The sequence below is a fragment of the Pholcus phalangioides genome, unplaced genomic scaffold (genome assembly GCF_987345545.1).
Source record: "Pholcus phalangioides strain wild (caught in Gottingen) unplaced genomic scaffold, Ppha-v1.0 ptg000015l_1, whole genome shotgun sequence".
NCBI lineage: Eukaryota > Metazoa > Arthropoda > Arachnida > Araneae > Pholcidae > Pholcus > Pholcus phalangioides.
In genome coordinates this window covers 14,470,265-14,488,672 of record NW_028301608.1, presented here as the reverse complement: position 1 = coordinate 14,488,672, position 18,408 = coordinate 14,470,265, and the positions used below count along the sequence as shown (strand labels likewise).

The 18,408-nt window shown below is 38.8% G+C and overlaps 1 protein-coding gene across 1 annotated transcript in view; it reads right to left on the bottom strand.

Moving 5' to 3' along the window:
• LOC149075501 (serine protease 30-like) overlaps positions 1-17,471 on the bottom strand; it is a 39,299-nt gene extending 21,828 nt beyond the window's left edge. The window contains exon 1 of the mRNA XM_089242865.1: positions 16,836-17,471. Within this exon, the coding sequence (XP_089098991.1) occupies positions 16,836-17,208 (373 nt within the window). The 5' untranslated portion in view covers positions 17,209-17,471. The remainder of the gene's footprint in view (positions 1-16,835) is intronic.
• Positions 17,472-18,408: the final 937 nt, after the last annotated feature.

Below are 18,408 nucleotides of genomic sequence, written 5' to 3'. Positions count from 1 at the left end.
TGGGCCAATGACAGGCAGCTGTTGTAGCGATTCTTAAAAACTTTGTTTCCATATACGAGTCATAACCCTTAAATCAGTGTTTCCTCAAAGTGTGCATCGCGTCAGCTAGGGGCGTCACCAACCTTTGTCAGGAGCGTCGCGACTTGATGGGGATATTGATTTGTGTGCCTATTTATGTTTGAAGTGCTTCTTTTTTGGGGGACATATCCATCAATATTCTGGGAAGCCACAGATGAACCATGAGTTAGGCAAAGAAGCTGCGGATGGCAAAAGTTTGAGAATCACAGCCTTTAAATGCACGATATTGTTCTCGAGCTGAAATTTTTTTTCATAGTTACTGACACGTATAGAAAGCCGGGGAAATCATTTGAAAACTGTTTTTTTCGAATACAGGTCCTCATAAATCGCGTGTAAAGTAAATGAAATAACATTACTTTCCATATTCAGGATACTTCCATACATAAAAAGTCCGTAGAAACTTTAGAAATTAATAAAAACAGGGAAAACAACCAAAATAAAAAACGGTTTGCAGGGTTAGCATCGCTAGGTCACGGAAATTTTTTTAAAACAGAAGAAAAAAAAACTCAAAACAGCCGATAGGTGGCGTTGACGTACACAAGTCAAAGGAAAGATACGCAAATAACGAAAATAATGCCTCCATATCGTTTATTACAGCAGTATGTGTTCCACATGACCGCCACCACAGGGGATAACACATTGCAGGCGAGTCGCAAATCCAGCAACGGCAGAGTGCAGCAGGTCCACACACACGGTTTACAACCGTGAACTGATTGTGGATTAGGAGCGCAAGTCCTTATAACCCTATCATTTGCATATTTCCACCGAAGTCGCTTGTACCAGTGCTACCTATCGGCTGTTTGTTTTTCCTGTCTTAAAAAAATTCCCGTGACCTAGCGATGATAACCCTGCAAACTGTTTTTTATTTCGGTTATTTTTCCGGTTTTTATTCATTTTTAAAGTTTCTACGAATTTTTTGCACACCCTGTATATAACTACCTTTCTTGTGATTCAAACTATAGTAAGACTGGACTGGATATTCGGACTGGAAATTTCAAAGTAAAACCAAAAAATAAATATTATAAACAAAACATTTTAACAAACTAGCGAAACCACACATGCTCTGCAACAAAGAATTTTTGCTGGTCGCGTCAACTGGGACATCTACCAGCGAATTCAAAATATAAAATGGAAAGAAAAGTTATTTTTCCCTTTTCCCATTGATTATATTGCTCAATTCTGTTCTCAAAGATATTTCATTGATTTTAGGATGATTTTGGGCAGGGCCGCAACTGGGGGGGGGGGGTCTTGTGCCCCGGGCGCTGGACCCGAGGGGACGCAAATTTCATACATCTCCTTCAACATTCCAGGGGAGCAGCAACATGCGCGCTGGCCCCGGTTGACCAAGCATCTAGTTGCGGCCCTGATTTTGGGGCACTGATTCCGAATCTGGTATTGGTTCTGTCCGATTGGCTCTAGTTTTTAAGATAAAGTGGAAATTAAATTTTAACGGTCATTATACGGGCATAAGACACACATTAAAACTTTGTGTTAAAAATAAATGCAGTAGATCATTGGAAAAGATATTTCAGTGATTTTGGAGTCATTTTGAGGCTCTGATTTCGAATCTAGCATTGATTTTGCCGAATTGGCTCTAGTTTTTGGGATAATGCATACTCCCAACAATGTGATTTGTATGCCACTTATGTGTCACCATTAAAATTTGATTCTCACTTTATCTCAAAAACTAGAGACAGACACAATCAATTCCAGATTCTGAATCAGCAGCTCTAGTATACCTTAAACGATAAAAAAAATTCCCTCAAAAAAAAATTGTGAGCAAATGCCTTTTTTAATGCTTATTTTATACATTTTTAGAGCCTTTTGCCTGTCTATTTTCACCGTTTTTAGTGACTAAACATCCGGGCTCTAATAATTACAATATAATGGGGCACATTGAATTACATTATAATGGCACATTAATAGATAATAAGAAAGGATGAACACGATCAAGGCCGCAACTAGAGCAAGGTTTTCCACGAAACCAGGATTCCGGGAGACCTTTTTTTTGGGGGTTCCGCGGAATCAAAAGAGATGGAACCCAAAAAATCTCGGAACCCTGGTAGCTTCAAAAATTTTCTCGTTAATTATTGAGAACGCGTGTACTCTAAAAAAATTCAGAGAACATATTGAGATAATCGACCAGAAGGAGGCAATATTCGTTTTGGGTCTTTTCTTTCTTCCTATTCTGGCACACAAGTCCTTCAGACAACAACAACCACGAAGACTTCCTGGGAATCGGTATTGCCAAAACTCTCAAAACCTACATGCAGATTTTATATGAGGGCCTTACTTCAAAGATTCGGAAGTATTAAATTGTTCTTTTGCCTTCTGTGCCCCCACCAGCCTGCCTCTCTTCCTTGGGATCGCCAATTGATCTTCATATTGTCGGATTCGGAGACAGAAAAAAAAAGGAAAAGCTTTATTTTCTAACTTGCCTGAAGTTTTATTTCTCCCGTTCTACAGATTCGTTACCACAAATGAAACCTCGTTCACACGACGTTCAAGGGGTCAGCTTAGAACGTTGTATAAGGGTGAAAATCATGCAATTGAGACTTCTTTAAAAATAACCCCCCCCCCCCATAGACCTCAAACAAACTATCACAAAAATTCAATGGTTTCAATTGCATTTTGTTTGTTGTATAATAATTCTTGAAAGAATTACCCACAACATTAAATTTTTCAAAATCATGTTATAAATAACTTTTAAATAACTGTAATTAGCATTACATGACCGTTGCTTAAATGTTGAGTATTTTTATATTATTCTCCTGAAGACGTAAAAGAAAAAACGTAACTTTTCACTTTTTTTCCCGCATTTAAGCAAAGCAGATAATACATCGTGTCCAACTCCTTAAAAGTTATCTAAAAGTATAGAACCGAAATACTGTATATCAGTGTTTCTCAAATCATGCGTCGCGGCTCTCAAAGCCAACCTTTGTCAAAGACATCGGGGCAAGCTGTAGACATTGCTGCTGGTTGCCTGCTTGGTGCTTTGAAGGTGTGTTTTTTCTAAACTATTCTAGGCAGGGCCGCAACTAGGGAGGAACTTAGGAGTTCTGGTGACCCGAGCGCCGGACCGGGGGGGGGGGCACAAATTTCACACTTTAACATCTTCCTCAACATTGAAAGGGAGCAGCACCTAAATGACCAAGCAACTGGTTGCAGCTTGATACCGTATCTTTGTCAACAATCAGTCAATCATCAAAGTTTAGGGCTCTTGAAGTGACAAATTGCAAAGAAAAACTATTACAGCAACACATTTTTGTAATTCACAATAATTACATCGATTCAATGTAAAAAAATTATCATTTTCCGTGAAAACGTCGAGTAATTGAAGTTTTTGCAACTTATAAATGTCCTGTTGTCACCTTTCTTGCTTCCGACCTCGTCTGAGAGCAAAGCCGCTTGAAAGTTCCGGCCATGAACAGCATGAAGGGGGAGATCTTTGTAGATACTTCTCGGAAGAAGGTCTCGAAGAAAGGCATTGACATTGCACTGCTTTTTTTTTTCTTCCAATTATTTTTTGTTTAATGTTGAAAGAAAAACATAAGGTGAACTTCCCACGAGTGACCATCATTGTACGTGGGTGAGTTCACCAAAAATTTCGATTCCCACCCCCAGTAACACAAAATCGCTCTCAATATCCAATCAGTACTGTGTCATGTAACACAGGCAAACATCACATGACAAGCACACATTTAACATGTTCCAGGAAAAATTAAACGTACATGGTCAATTGCTAAAAACTAACCGTCCTTTCACTTTCATGTTTTTGCTCATGTTGGAATTTTGTACTGCAGCTGGCTAAATCATGTACTTTAGCTGAGCTCAAAATAGAATTATATACTGCAACTGGGCTTTTTTTTGGAAAAAATGGGAAAACATTTTTCCCATCACCCTCATTTTCACCCTCATTTCCAGTAAAATAGTTTGGTTTTTCACGGAAAAAGGGAAAAAGACCTTAATCTGGCCAAAAACGCAAATACTCTCTTATGGGAATTTCTTCTTCCACACAAAAATATCAAAAAAATTTATGATCCCTTCTGCCACCTATAAAATAGAAAGTAAACTATCTGTTATAAGTAAAGTTAGTTTTTGGTTTCAAACCGTTATGCAGCATGAGAACGAACAAAATATGCTATGGTACCATATACTATTTGTTTCTGTGCTGCAAAGCGGTGTAAGTTTTATACGCCATATAAATATCGGTTAATATTTTTTTAGGACCGATGTCTTGATCCTTTTCCTTTTTAATTTATTTCATCTTTGATTCTAAATTAAAGGTTCGAATAAATATTATAGGACCAAGACAAGGGGTTAAGCAATCCATAAGATGAAAGAAAACAACACAACACTTCCGTGAACAAGTAAATCAGAGTCAAATTTTACCTTTTAACAATTAAAAAGGTTATACAGACAAAATGCAAATAGCTGCCGAATGAAGGTCAAATTTTCCAAAACAAAAAAAAATCGTTGCAATGATTGAAATTGAAGAGTTACATATTATCGTTCAGTCCAACAGTCCGTCGTTAACCGGCGAGAAATCAGGATTGTAGGTTCGAATATGACGACCCGCAGAAGGAGACGAATTGTGTCTACTGATGCGGACGACAGCTGAATCTCGAAGAGGTGAATATGAAGGTTTTAATGTCAGAAGACAGTGAACAGTCGATGGACGAATTTGGAGTTAATGTAGGATGAAGGCAGCTGAACGTGAATGCACTTCTGAATACACAAGTTCGCCCCCCTTTTTGAAGAAGACCTCGGCTCCGGTCTGATTTTCATGAATAGTTACATTACGATGGTCCGTGCCATCAAACAAGAGGACCCGTGGACGAACCCTCGGAAAGCTGTCATGTGGTCGCCGATTACCTTGTACGTTAATTTCACTCCGCACTGTTTACGGTTTACCGTTATTTCACATTACACTATTTTCTTGCGTGACACCGAAGAACGGAGACGAGAACAACCTACATTTCCGGTAGCGTAAATACAATCAAACTAGCACATTTACAAATTCGAATTATCAGCGAGCGAACATACAACTCGCTCATAGTATGAAAAGTATCGAGAGTTTACATCGTTGATTCACACTGCAATTACAAGCGAGAAAAAACGACTCTCACCCGCCAGTAGCGTAGAAAAATATCAAGTTTTTTTAGAGAATTTTTCTAGAGGATGTGTTAAAAAAGCCCCTTGGCGATACAAAACTATATTAAAATGTACTAGGTGCAGATCCTGAAGGGAATTATTCGGCGTTTTAATTTAGAGTTGGCGGAGAAGGGAGAGAGGGGGGGGGGGGACTGAGGTACAACAGAAAAAGGAGAAAATCTTAAGGGGACCGTCCTGACCTTCGGAGGGTGTGATTAAGGGTCCTTGGCGAGAAGAAATTCTCCGAAGGTCAGGACGGTCCCCTTAAGATTTTCTCCTTTTTCTGTTGTACCTCATTCCCCCCCCCTCTCTCTCCCCCTTCTCCGCCAACTCTAAATTAAAACGCCGAATAATTCCCTTCAGGATCTGCGGGTGTGGGTCACAATCCCGACAGACGAAATCCCGACAGGTCAAAATCCCGACAGGGTCGAAATCCCGACAAGTCAAAATCCCGACACGGTCAGAATCCCGACAGGGTCGAAATCCCGACAGGTCAAAATCCCGACAAGTCGAAATCCCGACAGGGTCAAATTCCCGACACGGTCAAAATCCCGACACGGTCGAATTTAAAAATTCAATTTCGCCGTATAAGCCGCACTCCGCGATTTCTGTCGGGATTTGAATTTCTTGCGGCAAGGGGCGTTGGGGTGACGATGAGAATGGTGAATTGCGATCAAATAAAATTTCCAAATTTTAATTTTGTCGTATAAGCCGCACTTCGTGATTTCTGTCGGGATTTGAATTTCTCTCGGCGAGGGGCGTTGGGGCGACGATGAGAATGGTGAATTGCGATCAAATAAAATTTCCAAATTTTAATTTCGCCGTATAAGCCGCACTTTGCGATTTCTGTCGGGATTTCCGTTTGTCGCTGCAAGTGGTTTGTGGTGCATACCATGATCAATGGAGATCAATAATTTGGAAATTCATTTACTTTTCCAACTTGGCGAAAAGCAAAGGATTCAGGGTTGCCTTTTTCTGGCATTTATCGATTTTTCTATCCTCCACAAATACTGCTATTCCTTATTATTTTCTTTGAGAATTTTTCGAAATTCCTTCTCGCTCAAGTTTCAAATAGACTTAAAATGTCAAATGATTTTGCACAAAGTTAGACCGTATCATGAAGATCTTAATTTAAAATTTTCAAGGTTTTCGAAAGCAATGTAATAGTAGAGAAATATTTTTATTCATATGTATAAAATTACATGTCTTGACAGCTTAATTCACTGATTCATCGCCGAGCCGCAACCACTGAAGGTCAGGCCCGTATCGAGAAATTCCATTCGGAGGGGGGGGGGGGAGGACAAGGTGGTCAAATAATATATTTGGCCATGTTTTACCTTATTTCAATCATTTTCTCTCATTTCGAAGGGACCGGATCCCCAATTCCCCCCTCCTCACTACGAAGCTATAAACATAAAATTCTGTCAGTAGTTTTATTTTATACTGTTGAGACTCCCATAAAAATTTATTAAAATTCTATCTCTAAGTTGGTCTTAAGGCTTTGAAGAGAGTATGCAAATTGTGTGGTAGTGTAGTTGCATACAGGGTGTCCTTTAAGAGTTAGTACGGCCATTGTCTTCTCAACCATCCGTGGTAGAGATGATTTCAGTTTGAAAAAATGCTCAAAAGGCGTTCAAAAATTACCCTGTACCAGTTTTGAGAGTGAAAACACAGTGTGTAACAAAATGAAAAAATATAAATTTTTAAAACTTCTAATTATAAAGTGACTGCACCGTATCTCCTGAGACCAACAAAAAAAATCTAAGTTGACAAGTACAATGTTCGCTGAGATATTTGAATTCAAAATTCGAAGGAAAGATGGAAAGGACAGCATAAATTTGGGGAAGGAGCGTTGTCGATTAGTTTTTGCTGTCTTTTCATAACTTTTCTCCAGTTTTCGAAGTCAAATATCTTAGCGAATATTGCACTGAGAAACATGCAATTTTTCTGTTGGCATCAGGAGAGACAATGCAACAACTTTCTAATTGGAAGTTAAAGGACGGGAAATCAAAGAAAAATTTAGATTTTTTTGTTTTGAGCCACACACACTGTATTTTCCGAGGATGATATCACTTTCCGCTATCCATACAAAGGTTTCAACGGTTGGCTGATGCGAGATGAAGTTAGGAAGGAAAAATTCAGCTGTGCTCTTGCTAGGAATCGAACCCACGTTCTCGAGCTTTCTGGGTGAGCCCACTAGACTACAAAGGCAAAGAATATCAATTTTTCCTTGGAACTTGTATGCGATGAACGGTCGGACCTAACTCAGGCCTCTGGAATCACGAAGTGCGGTTTATACGGCGAAATTAAAATTTGAAAATTTATTTGATCGCAATTTATCATTCTCATCGTCACCTTAACGCCCCTTGCCGCAAGAAATTCAAATCCCGACAGAAATCGCGAAGTGCGGCTTATACGGCGAAATTGAAATTTGAAAATTTATTTGATAGCAATTTATCATTCTCATCGTCACCCCAACGCCCTTCATCGCGAGAAATTCAAATCCCGAGAGAAATCGCGAAGTGCGGCTTATACGGCGAAATTAAAATTTGAAAAATTTATTTGATCGCAATTTATCATTCTCATCGTCACCTTAACGCCCCTTGCCGCAAGAAATTCAAATCCCGACAGAAATCGCGAAGTGCGGCTTATACGGCGAAATTGAAATTTGAAAATTTATTTGATAGCAATTTATCATTCTCATCGTCACCCCAACGCCCTTCATCGCGAGAAATTCAAATCCCGAGAGAAATCGCGAAGTGCGGCTTATACGGCGAAATTAAAATTTGAAAAATTTATTTGATCGCAATTTATCATTCTCATCGTCGCCCCAACGCCCCTCGCCGCGAGAAATTTAAATCCCGACAGAAATCGCGATGTGCGGCTTATACGGCGAAATTTGATTTTTAAATTCGACAGTGTCGGGATTTTGACCGTGTCGGGATTTCGACTTGTCGGGATTTTGACCTGTCGGGATTCTGACCGTGTCGGGATTTTGACTTGTCGGGATTTCGACCCTGTCGGGATTTCGACCCTGTCGGGATTTTGACCTGTCGGGATTTCGTCTGTCGAGATTGTGACTTGTCGGGATTTCGTCTTTCGGGATTGTGAACGGAACCCCTCTGAAAAACAAGCATTACCTTATATGGCTCGATGACCAGCTCCTTCACTCTCTTACAACCCTTTGTAATTTGATCCGTGTTTCTGATCTGGGGCCCGAAGGCAGCAGTACTGTGTACAGCTGTATCACTAAACTTTCTATAGAATATAGATTTTGCTTTCCACTATTATTATTATTATTATTATATGATACCTTAAAATATACAATTAAATATAGGTATAATCATATGATTAATTATGTAAGATTGCGCTGTACAAATAAAAATCCAACATCCCATAAAGCAAAAATCCATTCAATATATAATAATCTTTTCTTTTCTCGACAATTAAAACTATTTTAAGATTAAGTTAATGTAATATTGTGATGAATTTTGACAATTCAACATAACACCGATGCTAAATCATTTTTTTTACTCCGTAATCAACAATAACATGGCACATAAACCCATTTTATTTTAAGAATTATAACATAGTTTTTGCTCTTATTCAAAAAAAGACAGTACGGGTCCCAGCTTAACGTAGTTTTAGTACTTATAATAGCAAAGTATTTTTACGAAATATTTACTCAAGTAAAATATTTTTCAGGCATGTAAAATATTAATTCGGGCATCTATTTCATCAAGTTACATGCCCGACCAGACAAATTTTCGGAGATTTGTCCAGCCCCGATAACACAAAAAATCGAATTCCGCGAGAGCTTTTACGTTGGAAACCTCTATGCTATAAGCATGTTTAAAATAAATTATGTCACACTAAACATGTGGTATATAGTCAGAGTTCGAAAATAATTAGCTATATGAAAATAAAAACAAACACGACATACGTGACCGGCATATTAAGTATGTTGATCCTAAATACAGTGTTTATTACGGAAGTTAGGCAATGGTCATCAAGTCAATGGATTCCCACAAAAACGGGTATAACGAGCAAATTAAAAAAAAGGCAACCGTGTAGGTCAGTTACCCCCTAGTGTAAATCAAGTATGTACTTTCCACCTATGCCTATTGCTTTTAGGGGCGGGTCGAGGTAGCATATATGCCTGCCTATCAAGTATAAATATTCAACAGGTAGGTATTTATTACCCTGAATCCAAGTTACGACCAAGATCGAGTTCTCGATTCGAAATTAAATGGCAGCCATCTTCTTGCATGGAGACGACAATTAAATGTTGACATGCGATCATTTATCGAGAAAGTCACGATCACGAAAGCAGCCAATTAACGATACATTCAAAAAGCAAAAAAATTAATGGTGGGGATCGTCAGAGGATCGTGATAGTGATGATCTCTCTCGGCGGATGCCTGCTCTATTTTTTCACGTGCAATTTTTTTTTTGTTTCTTTTTTGCTCATCCTTGTTTCAGCAGCGAGTTGTTTCCATTATGTCATCTACTGTATGTGGTGTTTCCGGGCCAACGTCCTGACCTATTCTCTCTCTCTCTCTCTCTCTGTCAGAGCCTACCTATGTATACATTCGGATGCCGTTATTCGTGCCACCATTTTTACTTTCACAATATTTAGAGGAAAGAAAAAGAGGAAAAATTCCAAGAGAAAAGTTTTTTATGTAACAGAAAAATGCCCTTTGGTGCCCCCGTACGCCCCTTCCCGCAGTCATTTTCTTACTCTTAGGAATGTGGAGGCTTAATCTATAGGATTGATAAATGAACGAGTATCTGACTAATAAATAGCGCAATTCGAGCATAACGACCAGTGGATGATAGCGTTTCAACAAGTGGGCAGGGTATGAAAAAATCATGATTTTTTTTAAACTAAGAAAAATCTGATTTTTTTTATATTTAAATCACATTTTTTTTATTAAAATTAACTGACTGCTTATTAATTGAAATTTTTTTTGACATAAGTGCTGAAATGAATGAAATTTTTGTTTTGTAAATTAGGTTTGCAATCTCTCACCTTCAGGGGGTAAAAATCAAATGTTTCAATGTAGGAAAAAATGTTTTTTTCTGAAAACCTATGTTTTCAATTGCGAACATTGGCCGTTAAAATTTAAAGAATCCAAATTTTCATATATCACCTACCTACTTTCTCTCATAATCAAGAGAAGCATCAATGAATAAACTACAAACGAACAACAAGCAAACGAACTGCAAGCATGAAACATGAACACAAAAATCTGTTTTAACATGAAAGGTGGTTGTTCCCGAATTTTATCTTCGTGGATAAGCATTTTTCTTGTAGAGAAAAGTGCATTTATTCGTGACGCCTCCCCCCCTTCCCTCTTGTAAAGTGCATGCCTGCTGGCAACTCAGTATGGTGCAGATTTCTCGATTCACTCCATGTATAACCAAAGGTTAATTCAACATCAACTAAATGAAAAACATATTCTATTGACAAGATTGCTTGAATTTCTTGCATGAATTGGGGCATTTATTATGACTCGTTTCCGACTTTCGTGATGTTGCTTGATGATTTACACATTTTTCTTGTTTCACAAATTTAATGAGTTTGGTAAAAAAATGGACAAACAGTAGCAGTGTCGCAACTGGGGGGGGGGGGAGCCGGCGGTTCTGGTTCCTGGGCACTGGACTAGAGAGGGAGCGACAAATTCACCCTTTAAGTGCCCTTTCTACATGACACGGGAGCGCAATAAATGGTTGCTTGCCTCGGGTGACAAAGTATCTAGTTGCGACCCTAAACACTAGACCTTTTTCCCCTTTTCGTGTCCAATAGGTATTTAAGTTGGTACAACATTTATTATTATTTAAAATCTGCAATTAGGGTATAGAATTCACGAGACTTTATACAAAACTATAATTTCTGTTTTTTTTATCAGGGGAAGTCTAGTGCCCCATCATAATGGTCCCAAATGCATTGCAAGTACTTATTGCAGTTATATCTACTAAGTTTAGTTCCTCATATTGTTCTGAAATTTCTTCCATGCACGAAATCTAGAAATAGGGCAGTCATCTTTCTGCACTGTATGTAAGGATTTGGTTCATGTCTGTATATTTACTAGACCTTCGGTATTTCTTTTGATCAACAACTTTACAGCATTTCAATAACATGCATGCGCCATACTAGGTTACTTTCACCTCAATATCATTAAAGTTGAATAAAGGGAAAATGAAATTTAAATTTTGTGATTTAAATCAATGATTTTTTTTAAAAATCAACCTGATTTAAATCGGTGAGGGGGCTCTCAGCCAAGAATTATAAAGAAGCTCCCCCCCCCTCCCTCCCTAAATTATTGAGAACTTTTGATAATATTGAATTTCCAGTGATTCTGAAATTATTTCTTTAATTATGAATTTCCATTAACCCATTATTTAACATTGTCCCTTTTTTTGGGACGCTTGTTTCTATTTCTATTTTAAGCAGTGGAAATTTTAGTTTGTTGAACCTAAATTTTCAACAAGGGCTACAAACGTTACGAACTCATTAAAAATATTTTAAAATTTTTAATAAATAATAATCAATTAGTAATTTAAATTTGATAAAAAAAAATTTTCCTGAAGAGTTTTACTTCCGTATTTCATTTGAATCATATTAATGTTTTTGGTTTTTTTTAAAAGTGAAATAATACAGTTTTGACATACAATGGGTTAATTCTGAAAATTTATAGCAATTCTGAAATTATTTCTTTCATTAATTTGAAATTATTTTCTCTGGAAAATTTTTAGTTTTTTCTTTCATTAATTTTTAATTTTTTTCCATCATAAATTCTTCTAAAATTATTTGTTTTCTTCTGAATTTCGGTATTTCAGAATCAGTAAAATTAATGAAATTAAATTCTTTCATAAATTTTACATTTTTATTGATTATTAAACTTATTGCACTTTTTTCCAAAAAATTTCTTTCATCGATTTCAAAATTTTTGGTTCCATTAATACTGAAATCATTTCTCTGATTACTTGAAAATTTTTTCTTTCATTGATTCTGAAATTCTTTTTTTTTCTGAATTTTAATGAAAGGATTTCCGAATCAATAAAAATCTAAAATCAATGGAATGACACTAGATTTTTTCATTAATTTTGAAATTTTTCATTTCTGAAACTATCCTTTTCTTGCTGAATTTTACATTTCTTTAAAAAAATTCCTTTAATTTTAAGTTTTTATTAATTCTGGTATCATTTCTTTAATTGCTTTTGAAATAATATTTCTTTCTTTCTGAATTTCAAATAATTCCGAAATAACTTGATTCACTAATTCCGAATTTTCATTATTTCTGATTCTCCATTTGACTATTTCAATTTTTCAATCGACTCTCTAATTTTTAATAATTCTGAAATTCTTTCTTTTTTATCACGTCTAAATTATTTTATCAGTTCTAGAATAATTTCCTCCATCAATTCTGAATTCTCACAAATTCTGTATTCTTATCAATTTTTTTGTTCAATAGTATCATATGAATATTGGTTTTTCCCATTGTTTTGGGACAAAATTATTGATTTCTTTATTTCACACGCATCTACCACAAAATAATCATTCTGAATATTCATTGATGTTTTTCGAAAGCTCCAGGCTCAAATTTTTTTTAGGGGAGCCTTGAATTTTTTTTCCCGAATATGGAAAATCAGGGGCCCCAACCCCTAAAAAAAAATTTGAGCCTGGAGCTTTCGAAATCGTTACGACGGCCCTGACAACGTAAACTGTTGTTGTAAAGAACAATCCTTCATGCAAGGCCTGTTCCGCGCAAGTTCGGGTCTTGGTCAAACGTGAATTTTTCGGATTAGTACATGCCGGAATGTGCGTACACGTGTTGTGAACCTGACGTGAAGTTTGTTTTTGTGTAATGCTTATTATGTGTGGTTCTGCCATCTGCTATCTGTTTTTTTTTTCTAATTATGAGTGAAGTGTGATGATTGAATAATTTAACCGTTGTAGGCCTGTTGCTCTATGTGTCGATATATGCATATACTGGAAATAATTTCTGTATATTTTGTATTTAGGTATTTTTAATTTCTAGTTAGTCGTGACTGTGCTCAATAAACGGAATTGTCAATAGCAAACGAATTCCGAAGCTATTTCTAAAAAAATTTAACACTTCCCTCGGTATCTCTAGAAATAGCGTTACAGTAAAACGGCTAATATTTGGGAAATATATATATACAGTGGATCCCGCTTATAACGTTTAACAAAAAAAAAAAAGGTCCTGAAAAAAAAAGCTGGAAGCGGGAAAATCCTTTAAACGGGAAATATTAATGAGAATTACTTAGAGTTTGGACCACGAAAATAAGTTGTACTAAGCGGGAAAACGTTCCCCCCTTGGAACTGGGACTCATTTTCGTGGTCCCAACTATAGCTCATTAACATTTCCCGTTTAAAGCATTTTCCGGCTTACAACTTTTTTCAAGCCTTTTTTTTTGTTAAACATTATAAGCGGGATTCACTGTATATAAAAAAGTGACCGAGCCTTGAAAAATATGCTCTTATTCTGAAAATATTTTGATTTTACGCATTTATATGCTAAAAAAAAGTCAATATGTAAATGTTGCATATGTGTGTGTTTTGGGATCTAATAATTACTATCAAAATATTGAAAATGAATTCCACGTTATACAAATACTCTACTGAAAGAGCCAAAATATAAAAGAAAGCATATTTTAGAGGCTTATAAAATTTTGTGGGCCCCAGGTGTGTGTGTGCCCTGTTTTCCCATGCGAGAAACAGGCCCTGCCTGCTTGTACTGTATTCAAATTCAACACGTGGTCTTCACTATTTCGTCACTCTTACTTAGAAGCATACAATAGGATTTCTGAACTACCCTCCCAGAGTAGGCAGAACAATAATCACCCGAAACCTTCCGTCAATCAAGTCTTTCAGGCTTTGGATTATCGCCAATTACTCACAAAAAGGCCTTTTGAATAACTTATCTCCACTATTTCTTAAAATACAATACTTCAGCTGGTGCACGATGAATCATGCATCTGTGCCTTCACCCCCCCCCCCCATGGATGAACGTACAAGGAAAATACACTAGGAAAAACAAAACCTGGATTTCCTTGCATCTTTTCAAGCGAGGATCTAAGTCAGGCATCTTCATCCCGTGGCTCACGAGCACCACAGTGCACGATGCTCGTGTGTAATTTCGTGCTAGCGAGCACTTGATCAACGTTACAATTAAACGAGGATTGAGTTCATGCATTCGTATATGCAAAAATTGCCGTGAGGGTGATCTTCTCTTGATGATGGGTACACGGCAGTGCTCTCGACTAGAAAAAGGTTGAAGACCTCTGATCTAAGTAAAAGAATCCTTTCCATGGTCCCCACATCAGGGCCCCTAGGCTGGGATCTCTTGCGGCTTCCCCAGACCATACTTTCACAAGCCCCTTTACGATGATTTCATAGCGTGAAAAAACAAAAAAAGAATCAGCCCAGGCCACGGGACTGGAGCTTGACATTTCAGCCCCACCCTTGGGGAGGGGGCATGATCCTTCCCGAAAAAGATGCGAGGATCCAGAGGCGTCGTCATGAAAAAACATTGAGGGGGTTAAAATCATTCCTATTCGTTGCGTATAAGCCCTACGGAGGAGGATCGATGCGTTCCATTGCATATTCACGAACTTCGGGAGGGCTCAGGCCCCCCCCCCCCCCACAATTTTATTGGGGAAGGACTCAAACGGCCTCAGCCCCAGGTTCCGGTGCCCACGCAAGCGTCCATTTTACTAGCTGAATGTAGAGCCCCCCCCCCCCCATTAAATACTTGGTACAGTCGACGCTCGTTATAACGACCCCACGTTATAGTGACCATTCCATTACAACGACCGGTAGGATAAGTCCCAGATGTTTTCATAGAACGACTATCATTATATGTTTTACTTCCGATATAACGATCCTCCCAACATAACGTCCGTTTTCGATGGGACGAAGGGGGTCATTATCTCGATCGTCGACTGTATGTCTAGGCGCCTTAGCCGAATGTGACGTACAAATGGACCCTGGGCAAAGGTTTATTCACTGGTGATAGAAAACACCGATACGTGCAACGAAACAGATAAGATTTCTTGGCAGATTAAATTGTTCCTTTCAGATTCTACACAAATCCTTTTAGGGAAAAAAACCCCCGATTTTGTAACATTTTCACTTAGCTATTATGTACGTACAATAAATCAACATGAACATGGGCCTTAATACCCTGATGCTCCTAGTGCTGTGACTCTTAGCACACAAGTAACCTATACTGATTTTACAGTAAGTTTACAGGGTAAAAAATTGAGAGGTTTATGCCGATCAACATTCAAACGGGTTTAAGCCCTGTTTTAGCCTTATCTCTTTTGGAAGAGCATGATTTGGAACTGAACTGTGCTTTTAATCATGCTGTCATTGACTACAACAAAGTTCTGTCGGGGCATATACTGTGTATACATATATATAGCCAGTGCCGTCTAAAGGCATGGGGCCCACCCGGAGGCCTCAAGAGAAGAAGGAGCCTCACAAAAATTAGATCTGACGTTTTCAAGAATTTGCCTGGTAGGAATGATGCTCTTAAGACGGCCCTGGGTCATCGAAAGTATTTCAAACCTGTGAGTGCTCCGCTCAAGTGTTATGTAGATTTCGGTTTCTGAATTAATTTTAGGGGTGCTCAACCTTCGAAAATAATGTTCGAGCGTTCCTAGGATATTGAAAGGATGGTAATTGCCATATCCAGCAATCCATATACATATCCATGTACAGCAAGGATCGTCTTAACGCATGGCCCTGGAGTCGCAGATGGATAGGAGACATCTCCATGGACGTAACAAAGAGGGTGTGGGGGGGGGGGGGTGCTGGACCTCCTGCTCCCTCAAATATTAAGAAATGGGTGATTTTTATAGAGTCCCGAAAGTCGGCTCCCCCTAAAATAAATTTCTGGCTACAACCCTGGGCATCTCTATAATAATGGTGCTATGGTTTCCCTGGTATGTTCATTTATTAGCTCATATTTCCAGTTTGGCAGAAGGGTCTGAGGGAGCACTGAGGCTACAGCTAGGGCAGTGCCGTCTTAACGCATGGGCCCACCCGGGGCTCTCAAGAAAAGAGGGGCCTCAGAAAAACGAGAATTAGTTGAATTTTTCAAGAATTTGCCAGGTAGGGTCTCAGAAAAATCACTTGGCCCGGGGCCCATGATGTTCTTAAGACACCCTGAGCTAGGGTGGTCTCAAGAGCCCTAAGCAAGTGATGTTCAGGGACATTCATGGTCTGGAATTATCAGCATGGCAAGTTTACGTACTTAAAGGCTTTCGGGGAGCACAAAAATGATCTTCCCGAGAAATTTTGAGTTGCCACCCTTCAAAAACCTTTTAAATTAACAGAAATTGGTTTATATAGCATATTGGTTTATAACGCATGGGCCCACCCGGGCACGGCCCGAGGGCCTCACGAAAATGAGATCTAGTTAAAATTTTCTAGAATTTATCTAGTAGGGCCTCAGAAAAACCCTTTGCCCCGGGGGCCCCATGATGCTGTTAAGACGGCCCTAAACATGAGCAAACATTTCAAGGCAAAAACTTACAAGGCTCACAGCCAATATCACAACAACACTTACCTTTGGGTTTACTGGTAGTTCGAAATTCTCTTTGGCGTCGAGCATCCGTTGTACTTTCGGTGGTAAACAAAGTTTGCACATCTTCATCATCATCGGTGGTTGTTGTCGTTGTTCCAGCAGTAGTCGTGGTCGTCGTCGAATCAACAGTCGCATCGCTCGGTACTAAAGTCGTATAAACTGTCGTTTCGGTCGCGTTATCATCTGCATAATACGCGACTGAAGAAGTATCGTTCCCTCGCAACACTGGAGTAGTAGCGGCAGTGGTGGATACAACGACGGCACCAAAAACGCAGCAAATATTCACGTAAACAACAACGAGAACTATCAACAGTATCCATTCGTGCAGATGAGGCCGCCGATTCGCAGTCATCATCACCCACAGTCGGAACTCTTCTCGAACATGCGTTGACAGCTGACCATAGTTTAGCAGCGGCTGGAAAGAGGGGACGAGCTGACAGAAATGGAGGCAGTCGAACTTTTGATGGCCAATGTGGGTTATTGGTCAGGGCGTCTTCAACAGGTGTGGCGGCGCCATTGTGCTGTCCTACTGACCCGGATCGCCAATACAAGAGAGACACACAACTCTCCTCTCTTTTTGCTCGACATCATCGACACACAGTCGTTTTCTATGGAGGGAAAGAACGGGAGGCAAAACCTGTAAAATATATATTGTGTATTATCTTTTTTTTTTCTTTTCCTTTCCCCCCCTCGTAAAGATATGACCCCTCCCCCCCCGCAGAGGCTTAACCTGCTCTTGGACACGTGGTGCACGGACTTGAAAACACCCTCGGGACCACTTTATCAACACATTATGGTCTTTTTATCAAAGCTCATTATCATCGCGACTGCGCTGGATGACACTTTCACCGCTTCTTTCTTCTATCCAACAAGGGCAAAGAACTAACCTCATCCAGGATAAAAGACTGCCAAATGTTGCAAATTTATACCATACAAAAGTACTTTTCTTCTCCTCCTCTTGCGTAGGGGGAAATAATTTATAAGTCGCCGCCGTCTTGGAAAGGTTATTACGATATTTAGCCCATATTCAATGGAATCCGTAAAACAGTGAGAGTTATTTGGGAAAAAGAAAACGAACATCCAGCAGGAATAAAAAGTTTCATTGCATTTCCCGCTAAAACCACTTATCTCGGTTTTTGTGTGTGTGTGTGTATGTATATGCGTCAACATATTGTTTTGTGGATGAGCGAAATGGATGAAAGATGTCAACGCCCTCTTTGTCGAGTTCCTCTTTCACGGTGATGATAATTATTCCGCGTATTATGCCTACGTAATATTGCAAGAAAGAGTCCCACACAAAGTGGAGTAGTGATACCTCGGCTAACGAACGCTTCTGCTTACGAATTTTTCGACCAGCGAAGATTTCTTTCGACATTTTTCTACCTCTGCTAGCGAACATTTTACTTGATATGGATGTATGGATGCTCTAACATAGCCACGTCGTGAGCTGAATTTTCGTGCCAGTCAACATGAATCTAATGAGCATAAATGCCACTCTAACCAGATTTATTTCACGTTCGTAATCGCTTTTCCAGATAGTATATCTTTCTCCTTC